Source organism: Drosophila biarmipes, chromosome X, assembly GCF_025231255.1.
Source record: "Drosophila biarmipes strain raj3 chromosome X, RU_DBia_V1.1, whole genome shotgun sequence".
Taxonomy (NCBI): domain Eukaryota; kingdom Metazoa; phylum Arthropoda; class Insecta; order Diptera; family Drosophilidae; genus Drosophila; species Drosophila biarmipes.
Genome location: NC_066611.1, coordinates 12,256,760 through 12,276,009, shown reverse-complemented (window position 1 = coordinate 12,276,009; position 19,250 = coordinate 12,256,760). Strand labels below are relative to the sequence as shown.

Here is a 19,250-nt window from a genome sequence, read left to right as displayed (position 1 = left end):
TTTCGTTGAACTAGGCACACATTTTCTCGCTGTGCATCATCTCCAGCTTTGCTATAAATTAAATTCGAAATTGTGGTGCGATCGAATGCCAAGGAAGCGCAACCAAATCCGCATCAGCACTTTTGGGATGCTGGATTCTTGGTAGTCCGGGGGTCAAAGGGCGGTGGCGGATGGTCGGGGGATGGGGGCACGTGCCTGGCCAGCTAAAAATGATCGGGGTCTCTGGGAGAGGCCGATGCTGATGGTTCCGCCGGCCATTGTAAACAATAAACAGATCTTTGATTGCCGCTGCACATGTGCAGGGCACAACGATATGTACTATGGGACTGCATGCGCCTCTATACGGCCCTGGCTCTGTGTGGGTGTGTATCTATGGGCCGGCACTCCGATCTGCAGGCATTAAGTTAAGTACGCACAGCAGGCAGTACTTAGGAACTGGGAAACTTGGGAACTTGGAAACTGGCCCCTGGTGGCGTTCCTCTTCCCTCCAATGACGAGAATAAAGTTCGGAGTTCGCAGAGTTTACTTTCCAGCCCGATTTGTTTAATTTGAGATCTTTTCTGGGTGGCATGGGAACTTGGTCTGATTTAAAAAGGGAAATTCTATGGTATCAGGTGGCTTAAATAGCTTCGTAAGTTCCGAGATCCTAAGAAATATTTTAGAATATTATAACGGGAAAGTAAATACAACAATGCATATAATATATTACATAGTAGGAACTACCTTATTGGATCCCAATAATAGATAACCTATTAAAGAAATATTCCTAAAAAATTATTATATTAAAGTTTGGTTTTTTTCATAATTTTTCAAAGTTTGGTGTTTTCTTAATCCAATATGTAGATATAATGCAAAGTAATAAATCCAAATAAATAATAAATTTAGAAAATATTCCTTAAAAATCATTATTGCATCAAAGTTAGGTGTTTTCTTGATAAATTATTTAGAAAAATCAAAAATATTATATTTAAAAAATAATATAATGTAGTAGCTACCTTTTTGGATCCCAATAATAGATTAATGTAAAAAAAAAATTCAAAAAAAAATCATTATTATATTAAATTAAGGTGTTTTCTTGATTAAATTATACAGATATATCAAAAATATAATTTTTACAATATATTGCAAACTAGGGGTTACCTTTTTTAGGTCCCCAATAATATTTATTCTTTTTTGTATCGATAAAATATTCAAAAAGAAAATTATTATTGTAAAAATATAATATTAAAAATATAATACTAATATCTTTTTGGATCCCAATAATAGCTAGCCATTTCTTCTAATTCTGTAAAATATTCCCAAAAAATTATTATTATATCAAAGTTTTCTTGTTTTCTTGATGTATCTTCGTCATAGACAAACCCCCTGACTGATTTTCAAGATACTTTTTGTCAGAGATTCACAGTGAAGACGGCGAAACGACAAAATTTTAATGAATTATCACAGTGCCGGCTGTGCGATGATGATGATTATCGCGGGCCGGGGCTGTCATTGAACCTGCTCTGTGGCTTCACGGGTTCCCTCGCCGGGCATTGTCTGCCATTCGGATCGACCGGCCGGAGATCCCATGGCAGTACCATGTTATGGTACCACAGTGCCATGGTTATCTGTCTATCCATCTGCGGATGGCGTTGCCATCGACCATTTGTCATCTTGTGGGCGTCGTATTCCGATTCGGAATCGGAATTAGAGTGAAGTGGTTCGCTGGCTGGCGGGGATCGAGGGAACCCATCTCAAGACGCGTCAAGAATTCCCCCCGTCCGACTTTTCCGTTTTTGGGGGCTTGTAATTATGTTCGATCTGCGTTGAAGTTGCGTGTTTGGCCGCTTTTTGGGGGCTACCTCGCTTGGGGCATTCAAATTTCAACAACATCTCAACTAAAGGCGGTCAGGAGAGCCGGTTTCCCTGCCGTTTTCCCATTGACTCCTCGTTTAATCGATTTTAAATTGGCGATTGATTGATTGAGATAGCCGGTACTGGTTTTTAATTTCTGCTCCGTGGTCCTTGTGTAATGCGATCGCTGCACTTGTCCATGTCCACTTGAGATGCATTTTCCCGCTTTCCCGAAAATGCAGTCCGCAGCTCAAGTGGTTTTGCAGTTGCATTTTCCCATCGCATCGCATGGAAATTGGTTATTCTGTTCCCATTCGAAACGCCTCGAGCTGTGTGCTGTGTGCTGTGTGCTCCATGTGGCAGCGATCATTACCTCGGCTTTATCCTTATTATCAAGCCGAGTTTCTCTGCTGCAAGAATTTTCCACACTAACGATTTGCTTGATGAAGCTCTTTGTGTTTCTGATTGATTGATTATCTTTGTAGTGTTTCTTATTTGCAAATTTCGATAATAACTATTTATTTTTATTAGCTTATGATCAATGCCCTTTCCTATTTTATAAACTAAACTACAATTAAATATTAGCAAATATATAAAAATAAAATAGGTTTATATGCTAGAAATATACTTCTCTTCGCATAATAACCAAAAATTGCTTATAATTCCCAAGTTCTTTTTTCGGGTGTCTCAAGTGCCAAAAAATTATAATTCCCAAGTTATTTTATAGCTACAAGGAAAGGGGATTTTAAAGATTTTAAAACCTATATTTGTGTCTTATGTTGTTCCCGCTTTCACCCCGAAACAAGCCAGTGGGCCACCGTTGAATGCAATCGGGCGGCCCAAACTCGTTCAGATCGATGGATCGTCGATGGATTTTTCCCCAAAGCTACACGCAACTTGTAGCATTTTCGGTTCTGTTTTTTTTGTATACTTTTTTTTGGCCGGACGGGGAAATCAACTCGGCACATGTGTACATACGTACACGGACTCCACATATAAGAAATCTCACATGCAGCATGACACGGCTCTCCGTCGATCCGACAAACAATTAATGTGTGCGCCGGTCGGGCCTGGCCTGAAAAGAGAAACCCATTAAAAAATGTTAATTTCCATAAAATAAAACCGTCTACAGGGAGAGCGCCTGAGAACCGCACGTGGCCAAGAGCCACAAAATACGTTTATATACGACAAGAAACCAGTGTCAGTTGGCTTTTATACTGCGTGGCATTTGCATAACACACCCACTATTCGAGAAAAATAACATCGATCCATGTCTATCACTAGATGTATCTGTATCTCGGGCTGGATCTTGTCGACCAGCCAGCTTCTGGCATCGCGGATTTATGGCCAGTGCCATAATTAACTGGTCGAAGGTGTTGCTAATGGCAGTGCCAAAGCGATTCTCTAATGAGTCCTACATCTGATAGGCCTCCACAATGGCCAATTTGCATACCTCCATGATGGTCGTAATGATGATGGGGATGGGCATAGAGATGGAGATGGAGATGCGAGACCCGAGACCCGAGACCCAAGTTCCGAGTTCTGAGATGACCGCTGTCATAACTGACAGCTGCGGTTGTGCCTTGCCACACACAAAGTTCCGATTCGCTACGTTTCCATTTGATTGGCTCCTCACGCCACAGTGGACACATGCCGTAGATGGACTGGAGGCCGGGAGGAGTGCAGATCTCCAGCTCTGCGGATCTGTGGATCCATGGATCTCGGCAGCTCTTTGTCGGCGGGCAGAGTCAAATGCCCGGCTGCGACGCAGTTCAAATCGCAAAACTATAAATTATGCTGTCAGTCACAATCAGCCATTGTCTTCTTGGCAGTTCTCGATTTCGCGGTCGCCATGGGACAGTATGGTACATACATATAGTATACTATGGTATAGTGCCCCCCGAACCGCCTCTTCAGAGCCGGCATTTAAGCTGTAGTGCTTTCGCGCTGAAATTTTCCGCACAAAGACGTCCATTTTTCTTGATGATTTTTGCTTACTGGGTATGCTTGGGGTAGATGGGTTCGATAATTGATACAGAAAGTGTCTTTAAGTCGCATAAGTCTATTCAGGAATTATTTTTGTATTGTATATCTGAAACAAAATATTTAAGAAATATTTAGAAACATATTTAAAATTTAAAAAAAAAAAACATATAATAATTTATTACTTTTTATTTATTTATTTTAATTTTTGTAAAGTGTTTTTCTTTACTATTTAAATGAAGAGTTAATTAAAACTTAACTATGATATTTTTGTGGTGTTAACATAGAAGAATAAAAATTATTAAGATTTGAGTGATCATATCTTATGATATTTTCTATGGCATTGCACAGTACCCATTGGTTCATCATTAAGGCCCCAAGGCGATCGCCCATTTGATCCGCGACAATTGGGAATGCCAAATTAATGTCTGCACCTGAGTTTGCAACTGGAATGCGCCAATTTGTTGGCAGCGCTCCAAACTCGTGCCAACTTCAATGGACTTCGATGCGGATCGGTGGAGTTCGATTTAAGTCGCCGGACTTGAGTGCATTTCTGTTTAGTTTTGCCGCGCTAGGTGGAGATTATACACAGGAAATAATCATCTCTATAAAAAGTTTAAAAACTATTCAGTTTTAAATACGAATGCTAGTAAATTAAATTAACATTCGAATAAATGTAATTGGTTTTGCATTAGTTGGCGTAAATTTGTTGTTTATTGTGGTTCTTTATGGTCATACTAATCCTCATAATTTTGATACATTATAAGATGGTCACACTTATTGTAATAATTTTGAGCTTAGAGACACTTAAGCTAGTTTTCCAAATTTATTTTGGTTCTAAGTAATGTATGGAGTAAGTGATGCACAGAGTACTCAAATATTTCTCAGTACACTCAGGTGCTGGGGCGGTGAGTGTGGGTGGCGTTTCCAAAGATAAACGCGTTATCTGTAGGGTCTTACTTTTGTGTGGGAGCAGGTTTCGAATCGAAATGCTCTGCTGGCCGTTAAATTGTCAAATTAAGTACGTGGAGAAGGCAGCGGCAACACGTGGGCCCAGTCAGCTCCCACTTTTGTTAATTTTTTTTTTTTTTTTTTATTTTTTTTTTATTTTTTTTTTTAGTCTTTTCTTATTTTTTCTAAGCCAGCAGCTGGTCAATTGGAGCCCCAAGATATATGGTCAACCATGGAAGTGATGCTAGCTTTGAGCTCACGTTCAACCGTTTCATTCGCAGTGCAGTTGGAGCTGGAGCAGAGTGGTTGAGTGGTAGAGTCGACTCTCGCAGAGTCGATAAACAAAGCCGGGGAGAAGAAACTGCATTGATTTCTCAGGGTCGGAGACAAGCCACTCGTTTGCCTGCCGCAGAAATGATGCCAACAGGTGCTCAGCATTCTTGGCATAGTTTCTAGAGCAATTGGGGCCTAATCATCAGCAGGTAAGGGAGGAGCTGCAGGCGGCGATGGCGATGGCGATGGCGATGGAGGCAACATGGAGATGAGGCCCGGTCTCGGAGCCATGGGTATTACCCGGGCAGGTGGCTGTGTACTTGATTGAGCTATTGTAATTGTCAGTCATGCGGCAGACTGGCGGTGGCCGAGCCGGGGAAAATGCGAGGAAAGTGCAGGGAGGCCTGAAGGCCCGGTCTAATGGAGCCACAAGAATCTGTAACAAAGAGAAGAAAGTTCCCCCAATCCGAGAAGTTTTGGACTGGATTACTTTGAAGCCGTCTTTCAGGTGATTTGTCCACTAAGAATCTAACCTTTTCTTGTTATTTTCTCCTCAGGGGATTAAAATATCATCAAAAGCATGAAAGAAAACCTATATTTGAGTCTTAGAAAATATTATATCAGTCCCAATTTTATTTTAAATTGGTATTTCCTTGATAAGCTGCCTCCTAAATCTCTTTCCTGGGACTTTTCCACCTTGAAACAAAGGCCCAACCCATTCTCATTTCGACCAATTCATTTCGTTCTGAATTTGATTGTGGCCAGCAGACCACTTGGGCCATTATCTGCCCCTCGTGCGATTTGCATTATGTCACGTTTTCCCGGCGAGGTCAATCCACTTCCAGCATGTACATATACCCATACCCTGGCCATTGGCCACTCATGACTAATGGACCGATCTGGCGGCGCCAGCATGGGTTAAGACATGGGCTAAGACTCGGGCCACGACGGAAGGCAGCAGCATAATGAGTGGCCAGAACCCATTAGCCCGATGTCTGCGTAATTGTCGCGAAAATTCGAGTGCGTGACTTGGCCAGAGCAGGGAAAATGTACAGGCCCAAGTGTGTGTGGCCCATTGGGAAGAGAAAGGAGGTTGCCCTGGCTCATTTTTATTCCCAAAACAGCTGAATAAAGCAGCTTGGTTCTTTGTCTTTCGGCCACTTGAAGATTACCCTAAAATGAGGCAACTTCAACTCGGACTAAAACAAAAAGAATGCCTTCTGGAACGTCCTAAAATATACGCTACTTGTATGCCTCTTAGGTACAATACAATGAAGGGGAATTTTTCTTGATATTTAATATTTTTGTAATGGGTTATTTCAGCTTTCATGGCTTATTTCATGTGCATGCCATCGCACTTCAATTTCTCGTTAAATATCTCATCTCTTTTTTGCGAAATATTTAATAATTAATATCGATAAAGACAGAAAACTCATAAGGCGGCATTTGCGATTGCGTGAGTTGCCTTTTTTCACCTGCAATTTAACAAGAATTTCTTAATTATCCAAAAAAAAAAAAGAGGAAGAGAGGAAAGCGGAGTGGAAAATTATAAAGTTTATCCGCACTTATGATGTTGCATGGCCCAATGATAGATCCTAAGATTGAATTGACAGCCAGACGATGTCGAATGTTGATTGGCTCCTGCTGCTGCCACAAATTGTGGCATTTCACGCAACAGCAATTGAAATGCCGCTGCTCCTGCCCCTGCCCCTGCCCCTCGCTTTTCCATAATTTTTCCTCTTCCAAACCAACCCGATTAATATGCAATACGGCTTGTGTTGCACCTGCAACTGCCGCTCGGGAAGATTATGCTAATTAGGGTGCAGCGCATCGGGATTGGGATTGGCAGCGGGGAGAGGTGAGCTGGCCGGTGCCCTGTGGCAGCATTTATCAATTAGCAACGTTCGGCGCATAAAGCCCAAATTGACTTCTGGGCCCGCTTTTCGATTTCGGATTTTTCATTTCATTTTCATGCGCACGGCTCTCGGGCTTCCACTTGATAAACTAATTCCCGGAATCGAGGCCGGTGCCGAAATGGATTGGAATTTTATATTCAAATGCCACAAAGACATATTTATCAAAGTGATTTGTGTTCGGAATTGGAAATTGGAGAGCATTTGAAGGGTTTTTAATATTTAACAAATAAATATAAGCCCTTCGAAATGGGTTCAATGCAGCCCACAAAAATTAATATATTCCGGGAAGAATAAATTAGCAGAAATGGAATATTAAACACAAATTCCGGCTAAGTCTAGAATTTTACAGATTCAGCACTTCTATTTTTAATTATCGCTATCAGCTGAAAATAGCCCTCGAAAATATGCAGAGGAAAGTGGTAGACAACTTTTTGCCCGAAGGTTGTCATGTGGGTTCCATGGTGTAATGGTTAGCACTCAGGACTCTGAATCCTGCGATCCGAGTTCAAATCTCGGTGGAACCTGGTCTGAAGAAATATTTTTTATTTTTTTTTTTAAGTTTTATTTATTGCTTTCTTTTGTTTTAGAAATTTTCTATGCTTCTTTTGAGAAAGTTGCTCCCGCCATCTGGGTTGCTCAACGATTTTTGCTCGCATTGCCAAGCAGAAAATGTGGCCAAACAAAGCGAAAAAAAAATGTACAAAATGTCTCGGCCTCGTCGTGCAGTTTGATGAATGAATTGCGAATGACGATGGCTGGCCTGCAATTAACGGTTGCATAATCCCAGTTGGCCATTTCCGCCCAGGTGACACAAATACCCGCGGCACGCCACTCCACGCAAGAAGTGCCCGGCTCTCGGAGGAATTCATATAAAGATAAAGTATCCAATCCAACCTGGGGCTTTCACTCGCAGAACTCGGGAGGAGACTGGCATTCCGGTTTGGCCAATCCACTCGGTTCTTAAGGATCATCGATTTCACCTCATCAATATTTATAGCCGCACTTCGCTGCCACAAGTAATCGCTAATCGGAGTGGCTGATTTCGTATTAATTTATGCCCAATCGTCCAGGGTTAAACGTTTTTGGCACACTTCTCTATTAAATTTTCAGATCTAATTGTTGTAAAATATTTTTATGCAGAATGTTTGCTGATTTTTTATTTATTTGTGCGAATTGTTCAGGAATAAACGTTTTTGGCACACTTATCCAGAGAATTGTAAATTATTTACTTGTTGTGAAATATTTTTATTATTTATTTTTTTTGTTAGATAAAAAAATATGTTTCAGAAGAAACCTCTTAAAAATTGTATGGTCTTAAATGAAAGGTTTATAAATTTATGAGAATTTTTTTTAGAAACTATTTGAAATCTAGTTGGTTTTTCCTATTGTTGATGAAAAAATCTAAGTAAGAAAAAAAGGTTTTAAATACTTTAACATTTTAATTTTTTAATTTGTTGTTTTATAAAAAATTTTAATAATTTGGTTGGTTTTTCTTATTGTTAGATACAAAAATTCGGAGTCCATTAAAACCTCTTAAAAACTATATGGTCTTTTCTATGTGGTTTTAATACTGTAGAACTTATTTTATAAATCATACGAAATCAAGATGGTTTTTCTTATGGCTAGATGAAGTCTTTTGGGCTTACAGGTGACTTTACTCAGTGACCTCTTAGACTATCTGGGATTTTCGTGTAGTACTCGAACTCCACCTTCGTGATCACGCTTCTGCTTTGCATGAGGGAATTTTCACAGCTGCTACTAATTGCCGGCGACACGTCAGGGCCAACCCACATCATCTCGAACCTCAAATCTCGAGTATGGGATCTCAAATCTCGGCTCTCAAATCTCTTGGTTTCTCCCCTGACATGCGGAGATGTTTGGACACTTTGGACACCTTGGTTTTGGGTCACCATTGTCGGGCTGTCATGAGGGTCCGTTCGTGGTTGAGTGACACTTGTCTCTAAGCTCGTTCTCCCTTTTTCCCTCCTCTGCAGCTACGATTTTGGATGTCAGCCAGAAGTGGACGCAGAATGACCACTCCGGGCACCCTGTATCGGCTGGCCAGTGGCGCAGCTGCCACCCCTGCCACGCCCACAGCCGGCCTATACGCCCAGCCGCCCAAGCCCTATGCCGTGGGTTCGATCCAGAGCGGATCGGAGAGGAATCGCATCTTGGAACTGCTGAGGGCGCCGAATAGCCTGACCTCGCCCACCCTGGAACCCTCCTCCAAGGGACTGCTCAACGGACCCGGGCAGAACAACTGCTTCCTCAACTGCGCCGTACAGGTAGGAATTTTCATAATAGTACTACCCTAATAGATCATATTAAGTTATAATAAAGTATCTGGAGAGTTTGTATTTAACCAGTTTAAATAGTAATCCTTGTAAAATTTCCACATATTTCATGTTAAGAGAAACCTTTAAGTAAAACCATTTAGTTACTTATATTTTATTAGGTTTATAGACTATATATCATGTTATAATTAAATAATATTTCTGGGGAGTTCAAATTTAGAAAAGTTAAAATAGTATTCCTTTTAGAGAGAGAAATCATGAACTGAAATAGTTTCAACACATATCACATTTCAAGTTAAATTTATATTATATTTCTTAAGATTTCGAATTTATCTAGTTTAGATAGTATTCCTTGTTATATTCCCAAAAAAATAGTTTATATTAAGGGAAACTTAAAATTAATTCATTTTATTATTCTCTAAGGCTTGTGGATCTTATATTATTAAATCATTCATATAACATTTCTGGGAGTTTGGAATGTATGTATTTTAAATATCATTCCTTGTAATATTCCAATAAAAAGTAGTTATAACAGAGAATAATCTTTAACTGATTGTTCTTTATCTTAGGTTTATAGATCATATATCAAGTTAGGTGTATGTAATATTTCCGGAGAGTTAGTATTTGTGTATTTTAGATAGTATTCCTTGTAATACTCCCATAAAAACTAGTTGGTTTTTATATCAAGTTCAATTTAATAAATACTTTTGAACTTATTTTTAGATAGTTAGATATATTTAGATATATTTTAAATAGTATTCCCTGTAATACACCCTTAAAAAGTAGTAGTTATATTTAAGATAAACCTTTGGCTGAAGCCACCACTCTGTCGATGGCCTCCAGTTGATATTTGACAACCTTCAACGTCATTAGCCGAAATTGTGTTAATTGGCTGCTGAGTTTGCTGGAGAGTGTGTGCGTCGAGTCGACGATGTGGGCGCCACAAATGCACCATATAAGGTGGCCAGCCACCCACTCCATGGTCTTCAGTCGCTAGTCCACAGCCTTCAATCTCCAGTGCTCAACCGTCTTCCCCCAAAGTGGGTTCACTGTCTCCGCCTCAGTTCTCAGGCAAGGCAGGCTTTTCACATGGCCAATTGTCGGTTTGGTTGGCCCAGAGCGGAGTGGCTCGTTCTTGGGTTCCTGGCCTCTTCGAGGAACCGAGAGCGCCACCCAGTTGCATAAATTTAGCGAGCAACTCTTGATAAACATAAATCTGTATATTAATGATGGCCCTGGCAGTGGCCCCTCCCCGAAAACGGGGTTATGCCGGGGGAATTATGCAAAGCCGGAGTTCGTACCACAATTAGTCCGATTGCAACAAGAAATGGGATGTCAGGCAGGGGCGCCCAGCCCTAGTTATACACACACATGGGGAGATGAAAGATGAACGAGTTGGGAGTTTCCCAGTTACAGGTAACAGGGTTGTAAATAGATCTACAACGATAGGAATGAGGTGATTTGGGGTTATGAAATCTGAACTACTTGAGATCGAAATAGGTACTTGAGTCTTGAAGCATTAGGAGGAGTCCTATTATAACAACTCTGTGTAAGTTACAGGTAACAGGGTTGTAAATAGATCTACAACGATAGGAATGAGGTGATTTGGGGTTATGAAATCGGAACTACTTGAGATCGAAATAGGTACTTGAGTCTTGAAGCATTAGGAGGAGTCCTATTATAACAGCTCTGTATTAAGTTAAGTGATTTGCATCATTAACCCAATCTTAAGCAATTTCACAGCCCATTCCGAGAGGCATTAATCCCGCTTATTACCCATAAAGAGTGATGATGTTTGGGCACTCGATCGTCTTCACACCCATTTGCATCCCATAATGGCCTGCCCCATTGTGCAACTGTCTTCGGGCGTTGCTGTTCAATTATCGATTGGATAAATCTCGATCGCCATGACTCACTTGCGGCCAGATACAGTAGTTGGCCCCTTCCAATCGGCCAGTTCGAATGGGATCGTCGGCGCTGCGAGTAGAAATGGGAGTTGGAAGCTGGGAGTTGGGATCTATGAGTGTTTGGGGCTTGGGGTTCGGGGTTCCGGCGTTGGGATCTCGAGATCTCGAGGCGAGGCGAGGCGAGGCCTAGGTGCGGCCACTAACATTAAACTAATTGCACGGACGGCATGTGCTCTTATTTCAGTTTTATTTCTTACATGGCTGCTGCCTTTGCAACACACGAAATCCAAGGCGTGGCGTCCATGCGACACGATATGTGTCGAGGAGTTTGCAAGCCCAATGTAATTTTTATAAGATATATAACTTACAAATATATATTTCTTTATATCAAGTAACATTTTAATAAAATGTATGTATATATATATATTTTTTTTTTTTTGTAGAAAAAATTATAATTTACTAGACATAAATACTTAAAATTAATAATAGTTCCAAAGAAATTTTAGATGAAGTATTCCACGAATTCATTATGTAAAAGTTTTAAAAACCATTTTTAAAAATTTCCAAATATATTTGTTCTAATATTTATATTGACCTTTTTAATCTCATTTTATTGTTCCACCATTATTACTATTTTTTAAAACCAGATAATACAGCCTCTAAAAATGTTTATTTCTAGATATAAAAAAATATTTTTGTTATGTGTGTAAATTATAAATACAAATTTTCGATTTTATTTTTATTTACTAGAAATAATTTTTTAATTAATAAATTAATGATAGGACTTTTTAATTAGGTATTTCAAAAATTCATAATTTAAAGATTTGAAGCTTTAAAAATAATTTTGAAAAAGATCTAGATCTATTATATTTAAATTGGTTTTTAAAAGAAACATATCAATGCTGCACCATTTCTTTTCCAAGACCCCTGAAAACCAGATATACCCCGTCGTAGCCCCGCAGACAGTGCCGCATAATGGAAACAAATCAACGCCAGACAATGGCAATCAAATGTGGCCAAATGGCGTGGGCCAAGCCCAAAACCATTTGTTGACAGTTGCCAGCTTTGATTGCGATGCCATCTACAGATCCATTGTCTCGGCCAGATCGTCAAGACAAAGTGATTTGATTGTTTTGGGCTTTCTTCGCGATAGCTGGTCAAAGTCAACAGGGTCTTTTATTTTCCTCTATTTAATTTTTTTTCGGCCATTAGCTTCCGCTGCAAGTAGCAACCGGCAACCAGCAACCTGCAACATGCAACTGACAAACGCTGAGAACACAGCGATGATTCCACTTGATATGCTTTTAATGTGTTTCTTTTGCCGGAGTCGGGGGGCACTCAACTGCAACGAGAGACCCTCGGCGACAAAAAGCGATACATATAGCCAAAGCGACTTGTATCTGCCGGGGCAACCTTCAGACGAACGTCTTGGGCTCGGGAGTGTAATAAAGTAGCTGCAAACAACTGCCAGTCGCACCATTTTCCTGGGCTTCAATTTCAGCGTAGACGGTCAACAATCGGTCCATGATATACATGCGCAGGGGGTCTGAGGGCATTATGGGGGAAGTATTATGCTCATGGACTCGCACATCATTTCACAGCTACGACTCCAGTTCCAGTTCCGCGAGGTGAGGTCTCGCAGAGCCGAGGAGCTGTGGGGCTGGAGACTCCCCTTAGATTAGTTCACACGATAAGCCAAACAAACGGGTCGGCCGGGCGGCCGGGCGGCCGGGCGGCTCTAGGGGGTTCCACTTGGTTGGCAACTAATATGAATTTGATATTTATGGCCAAAAGCAAATGATGATTTCCCCCGCGCCGCCGCGCCCATTGGCTGTCATTAAGAATGTGAGAAAACTTTCAGGGCAAGTGCGTGTGCCAAAGGTGGCCAAAAAGTGCCTATGAACTGGGAACTACAGAGGGGTATCCTCCCACAAGCAATGCTGTCTATGTCTACCTTTAAAGTAATAGTGGGTTTTGCATTCACATTTATGGTGATTAAAACAAGGCTTGCAAATAAGTTGCAAATTATAGGATATTAAAAGTGCTGGTTCCATTGTTTTATTGTTGTAAAAATAAATATCAAATAATTTGCGCTACCAAGATAGTGAGTATTTAAAGAGGTTATGATAAATACCATTTTAATAACAAAATGCTGAAATATTGTACGTTTTTTTAACATTCTTGTATTAAAAAGACTGTTCAAATAATAGTATGTGCTTATATTATTGTAAAATGGAATTTTAAATAATTTAAACTACCAAATATTTTTAATATTCAAAAATGTTATAATAAATACCATTTGAAAATGATAAAATACTGAAAGAATTATATATATGAACATAGTTATATAACAAGAATACTAATAATAAAATACCACATAAAATACTAAAGTATTTTACAGTTCTTTTTAAACATTGTTATATGAAATAAAATGGTTCAATTAATAACACGTTGGTATAATGTTTTAAAATTGAATTTAAAATGTTTTAAACTACCAAAACTTTTAATACTTAAAAAGGTTTTCACAAATACCGTTTAAATTATAAAATACTGAAGTATAGTATAACTTTTTTTAGTCTTTGCACTCCTAGTATTTTGATCACTGCTGTATGCAGATATGTGGGATTTAGGTACACCTGTCGCTGGAGCAGCTGCCAAAAAAGCGAACAGGAAAAGTTGATCCCAGACGGTTCCGCTCGAAGACGCTGCCTGTGAAAAGAAGAGCTCTTTTGGTCGGAAAGAAGAAGGTCTACGTCTTCGCCTCGACTCCTGTCTAAAGTAAAGTCGAAAGGGGTCTATTCCCCCTCCAAAGACACTGACCAGATCCCTCGGGCTTATGCACACACATATATGACTCTGTCTTAAAAAGCGGCCGACTTGACAACCGGAATAGGGGTTACAAATGGAAGACAGGTTGCACGAATTAAACTGTTTTGATGGGGGTTTTAATGCTCACATCAGATATTCCAATTTGGTTATTAAAAAAAGAGTATATGCGCTGTAAATTTAATAGAGCGATCGGCAAGCTTTTTGCGGTTTTACGATTTAACCGCAGAAAACGATTTAGTTCCCTAATAGGCATTTTGTATTTGGTTTTTTTTTTGAGGGGCGTTATGCAAATTCGTAATGCTACTTCGTTTCCGCTACAAGTTCTTGTTCTGAAAAAAAAAGGTTTTGTTCAAGTTCTAATAATATTTCTATTGTATACTGTGTAATTATCTTATTTGTGTTTATTTACTTGAACCGTTCGCCAAGAGTCGCCCGAAAAGTACTCGAAGCCACATCTTCCGCATAAATTTACTTTGTATATTTTCCTATAACGACTCGGCTCGTTAATTGCTGTTCACAACTCATCAACGAGCCCCTTCTCCCACCGAAAAATGACAAAGTTTATTTAAATTTGGTAATCGCTGGCAGCAAATGTAAAGTCATGAGCACGATGTGTTATTTTTGGCCAGCATCATGGTCGGCATTGTTGTTTTCAGGGCCAGAAAGCGAGTGTTGAATCGGCGGTGTGGTACATATGGCACCCGCATTTCGTATTCCGAATGGCAAGCGAGCTATTCGATCTTGTTGCGGTAATTGTGGCAACAACACGGCAACATCATGTTGCTGGCCATTCGAAAGTTGTCCGTGAGTTGTCCGTGAGTTGTCCGTGAGTTGTCCGTGTGTTGTCCGTGTTCAATGAACCTCGTAAACTGTTACCATTTCTCGTCGCGGCGAGTTCGTGTCCGAAGTCTTTTGTTTCCGAATTGATTTTCGTTGGAAATGCGCGTGGCCAGCCCAGGGTAAAATGGTAATGGAAACAAGAAAACGGTAGCCCAAATGGAAAGTGTTTTCCGGGTTTTCCCCCACCCAATTTATGTCTCAATTAGTCCCCTAATGAAGTTGCCCAGAACGGGAGAACTCACTCTGATTGCAGTCCCATTACCAGCTGCATTGTAGCCCGCTCATGAATATTTATGGCCTCTGCTTATTCTGGTTGAAAATCAAGGAATCATTAAGTTTTTTAACTGAATTCGTAATCAACTGAAGATATGGTTTTATGTTTAGCCGAATGATATGGTTCTTGTTATGGATTAGGTAGATTATTTTGAATAACACCACTTTTAATGAATAAAAAAAATATCTTTGACAAATTTTTAAAAATATTTTTTATTTTATATTTTATTTATAAGAAAAATTTCATCAAATAGCAATAACGAATTATTATTGGGTACTATTATTATTTTTTATTCAGCTTTCTCTTCATATTGCTTCACAGTTTGTTTACCAACACTGTCAATTTGGTTTTCGCCCCAACCTCACTTCTTGTGTAATTTCCGAGGCGCATTCGAAGTTTCCGAATGCATACGGGATCTCATTAGCTAATCGCTGGATGGTCCAGACCCGAATCAGTCGAATCATTAGTTTGTTTTCCATTTTGTGCTGAGTTGTCACAGCCGGGCCAATTCGGCTCTAATTGAGACACAATCAATCACAAGGCAACCAAAATCGATTCCAAATTCGAAGCGAGTGGAATTCAAACTCGATCGCTGCACTTCCGCCGAGCCATTGTTGCATTTTCAATTAGCCCGCTCGCCGCTTTGTATTTACGGCATTTACATTTCCATTTACATTTCCGTGGTCAGACATTGAATCTCGGCCAAGAGCCGAGCCGAAAAACAAAACCAAAAAATACCTGACTCAGAGATAAAATAAAGGTGAAAGCGTCGACATTGGCGGCGAGATTAGAAATTCTTCTGCATGTCTCCCGCTTTTCGGTGGTAATTGTAAGTGTAATGGCCACGGCAGTTGTAATTGTTATGGCCGGGCCCAGAATAATGCCCATTTCCTGCCATGTTCGCTGTCCGGCCGATTTTTCACTTCTAATTCAATTTCTAATTTGCTGTTTTGCTTTCTTTTCGGCGCCTCACCACGGCCACATAATCATAATCAAGGCGAACAGGTTGGCCAATTGATGAGTCGTGTTTGGGAAAAGTAAGAAATAAATTGCTTTAAAGGAAAATATTTATTAAAATAGTTAGGTAGACTTTTTTAGATAGTTAAACAAATATTTTGTTAGGTCGAATATTGTTGCTCAAATCAAATTCAAGTTGAACAGGTTGAAAAATTATTGAATATTGTTTGGGAAATGTAAGAATTATTGAATTCGCAAAGTATGCAAAATATTTTTGAAGAAAATAATAATTGAAATATTTATGTAGTATTTTTTATACATTTAAATAAATATTTTGTTAGGTCGAATTTTATCTTGATTAAATCTGTTTTAAGCTGAACAGTTTGGCCAATTAATGATTATTAATTATTGTTTGAGAAAAGTAAAAATGCAAAAATTTTTTAAGGAAAATATTTATTGAAATATTTAGTTAGTTTTTTTTTACATGATTAAATGAACATTTTTTTTAATTTAAAGAAATCTATGTACAACCTTTCAAATTGAGTATTTACTTATATTGATTTTTGTAGTTATTTTACAAATATATATTTTTCGTTTACAATATTGTATGATTTTTATTCTTTCAATTTTTAATTCCATTTTTTTAAAGACTTAAACTGTCTTATACATTTTTATGGGAATTTGTTAATGGTCAGAATAAATAATTTCGTGAGACATAAACTTCGGTTAGAGTGGCCAGCAGGTGATCCAAAAAACGATTCGCCAGCCTGCGGGACTGAGATTCCTGATCTAGATTCCACTTGAAATCGGAATCCAGTGGCGAAACCAAGCTTTGGGCCATGCTCCAAGGCAACTTGGCTTTAATAGTTACCCAATCTCCGCATCCCGCATGCCGCTTGGCATTGTGTTTGTTTGCTTTTCGTTGGGAAATGGAAAAGCGAGGAAAGCGCAGAGAGAATGTGTGGTCTCTGGGTTTTGTTTGGGCCATTAGCCACCCACAGAATGCGGCTAAGTTGGGATCGGGGATCAGAGGGCATTGGAGCAGACCACCCGGGAAAACGAAAAGAATCTCTTGTTTTCAGAAACAGATTTTCGTTTTTTCGGGGAGGAAAGAAGAGGGAAAAATCGGATGATTGATGTTCGGGATGTTTGGCAGATAGCTGGGCAAGATGGATGATCGGATGTGGATGTGGGCTTGGTCTTCAGATGGCCAACGATCAGCCAGCCAGCGATCAACGATCAATGGCAGGCAATTCAATTAGCCAATTACGCATTGCCAATTGCCAATTGGCGAGGCACTGACATTTGTAATTACACCTGAGCGATGCCATAATTTGCACAATTGGAGCGCGGAAGTTGCACAAGTTGCGGAGTTCTGGCCAAGATTACAATGCTCTCCGCTGTCAGCCACACAGGCCAATTGTGGGCTCAATCAAAACGGAAGTTGGCACTGGGTGGGGACCGCTGCGAGCACTTGGCCAAATCACCTGTAATCTAGGCACACCACCTTGGAGTACGGCTATCTGTATCTGTCCCCAGCAACCGTCGGATGTTAGTGCTGGCCGATCAGCTTCCGTTTTGGCGCCATTCGCGGGGCAGAGGAAGCGATCGGCGATCTTCCCCCCTAATTGATTGATTGCACAAATTGCAGCAACTGCAGCTGGGATCTTGTATCTTGTATCTTCTGGCCAGGAATCGGGCATCCAGTGCGTGAAGATGGGCTTCCTTGCGCTTTCCGCACCCTTTTTACCTTATTATATGATAAAGAAATCATTATTTTAATGCTCTTAATTAAGTGTTTCCTGATTTCTGATATAATTTGCATTTTCATTTCCTTAATACGTATTATTTATTCTTTAATTAAGAGAAAAAATGGTCTTACGATCTGCATTTTGCAGTCTGTGATAATATTTCTTATATGTTATATAGTTAGTGATCTCAAAGTGTGATTTTGGATTTATTCCTATAATAAATGCCAGGTTATTTATTGCCTTTTGCCTCGCCCCAGCGCAAGAAGAAGGCATTACAGGGTACAAAAATTCGCCTGCCTTGGGAATGGCTCTCAGACCGATCCCCCTGAACAATTTGTCTAGCTGCAGGCCTCACCCAGACGGCTAATTAATTACGAATTCGAGCTGGAATTCCGAGGGGCGCTACCCTGCGACCCCAATCCGAAATCGGAGTGTATTAGGTTCTTGTAAAGGCTTCGGGTTAAATGCTACAAATTCGAATAAGAGTAACAAATCGATCTGTGGTGGCTGCTGGTTTTCCGTGTTTTTTGTCAAATTAATCACCATAGCCACACGATCTGGCAACGCCGCTTGCGTAATAGTACCTCAAAAAAAAAAGACTACAATGGAGAGTTCTTGAGAATCTTAAGCCATTCTTTTGTAGTTCTTTTTTTTTTCTTCTTTTCCGTTTGCGGTTGTCATTCTAGCGGCACTTTTGTCGTAGGCGTCGGCTGATCGTCACCCTCGAGCGGCCCTCAGAAGACCCACAAGTTGCGAAGACTGGAGAAAGAAGAACGCAGAGCGAAGAAAGCAGAGTGTGGAATTCTTCTCAGCCATTTTGGCAGTTCGCAAATTCCAGATTGAAGCCATGGCCTTCCTATGGGCTATTTCGCCGCTCTCTTTCGCAAGGGGTGTTTGGCTCGTTGGTCTAGAGGTATGATTCTCGCTTCGGGTGCGAGAGGTCCCGGGTTCAATTCCCGGACGAGCCCAAGTCTCGATAGCTCCTTTTTGTTTTTTCTTATCTCACATGGTAAGAACATCTTTTTATTTCCACGCAAAGCCTGTGATAAGTGAGTTTTACGATCGTTATCGTGGGCTCTATCGCTTGGCTGAGTTGCAATTTTGGGTTCACTCGAGGGGAACTGGGTTCTTCGAAGAGTCCGCGGGCTCTCGGGGCAACTGACTCACCTGGCTGGGGGTTTTCTGATGGACAGGAAGACGATCCACGAGGAACAGCGTGCGAACGCATAATGAGATCGAGGAAGTGACTCACAATCGAGGGAAGTTGGGGAACCAGACTTTGCACAAAGCTGCCCCGGCTGGATTATACTCGCGCACAAGGGAAACGCTAGAGTAATTAATTGCTGTTTTAAAAATAAATTGTGGCTAATCTGAAGGGCTTTCAAAGTATTAATAGAGGTGTTTGACACTGATATCAGGTAATTTTTGGCTTTCTAGAGTCA

General features: G+C 40.2%; 1 protein-coding gene and 2 non-coding genes across 3 annotated transcripts in view; all 3 read left to right on the top strand.

The window, feature by feature from the left end:
- LOC108025805 (uncharacterized) overlaps nt 1–19,250 on the top strand; it is a 57,425-nt gene that overhangs the window by 3,233 nt on the left and 34,942 nt on the right. The window contains exon 2 of the mRNA XM_044093730.2: nt 8,951–9,241. Coding sequence (XP_043949665.1) covers nt 8,963–9,241 — 279 coding nt within the window. The 5' untranslated portion in view covers nt 8,951–8,962. The remainder of the gene's footprint in view (nt 1–8,950; nt 9,242–19,250) is intronic.
- On the top strand, nt 7,409–7,480 carry Trnaq-cug (transfer RNA glutamine (anticodon CUG)). The gene has a single exon. It is a non-coding gene; the product is annotated as a tRNA-Gln (tRNA).
- Nucleotides 18,705–18,776, top strand: Trnap-cgg (transfer RNA proline (anticodon CGG)). Its single transcript has one exon. It is a non-coding gene; the product is annotated as a tRNA-Pro (tRNA).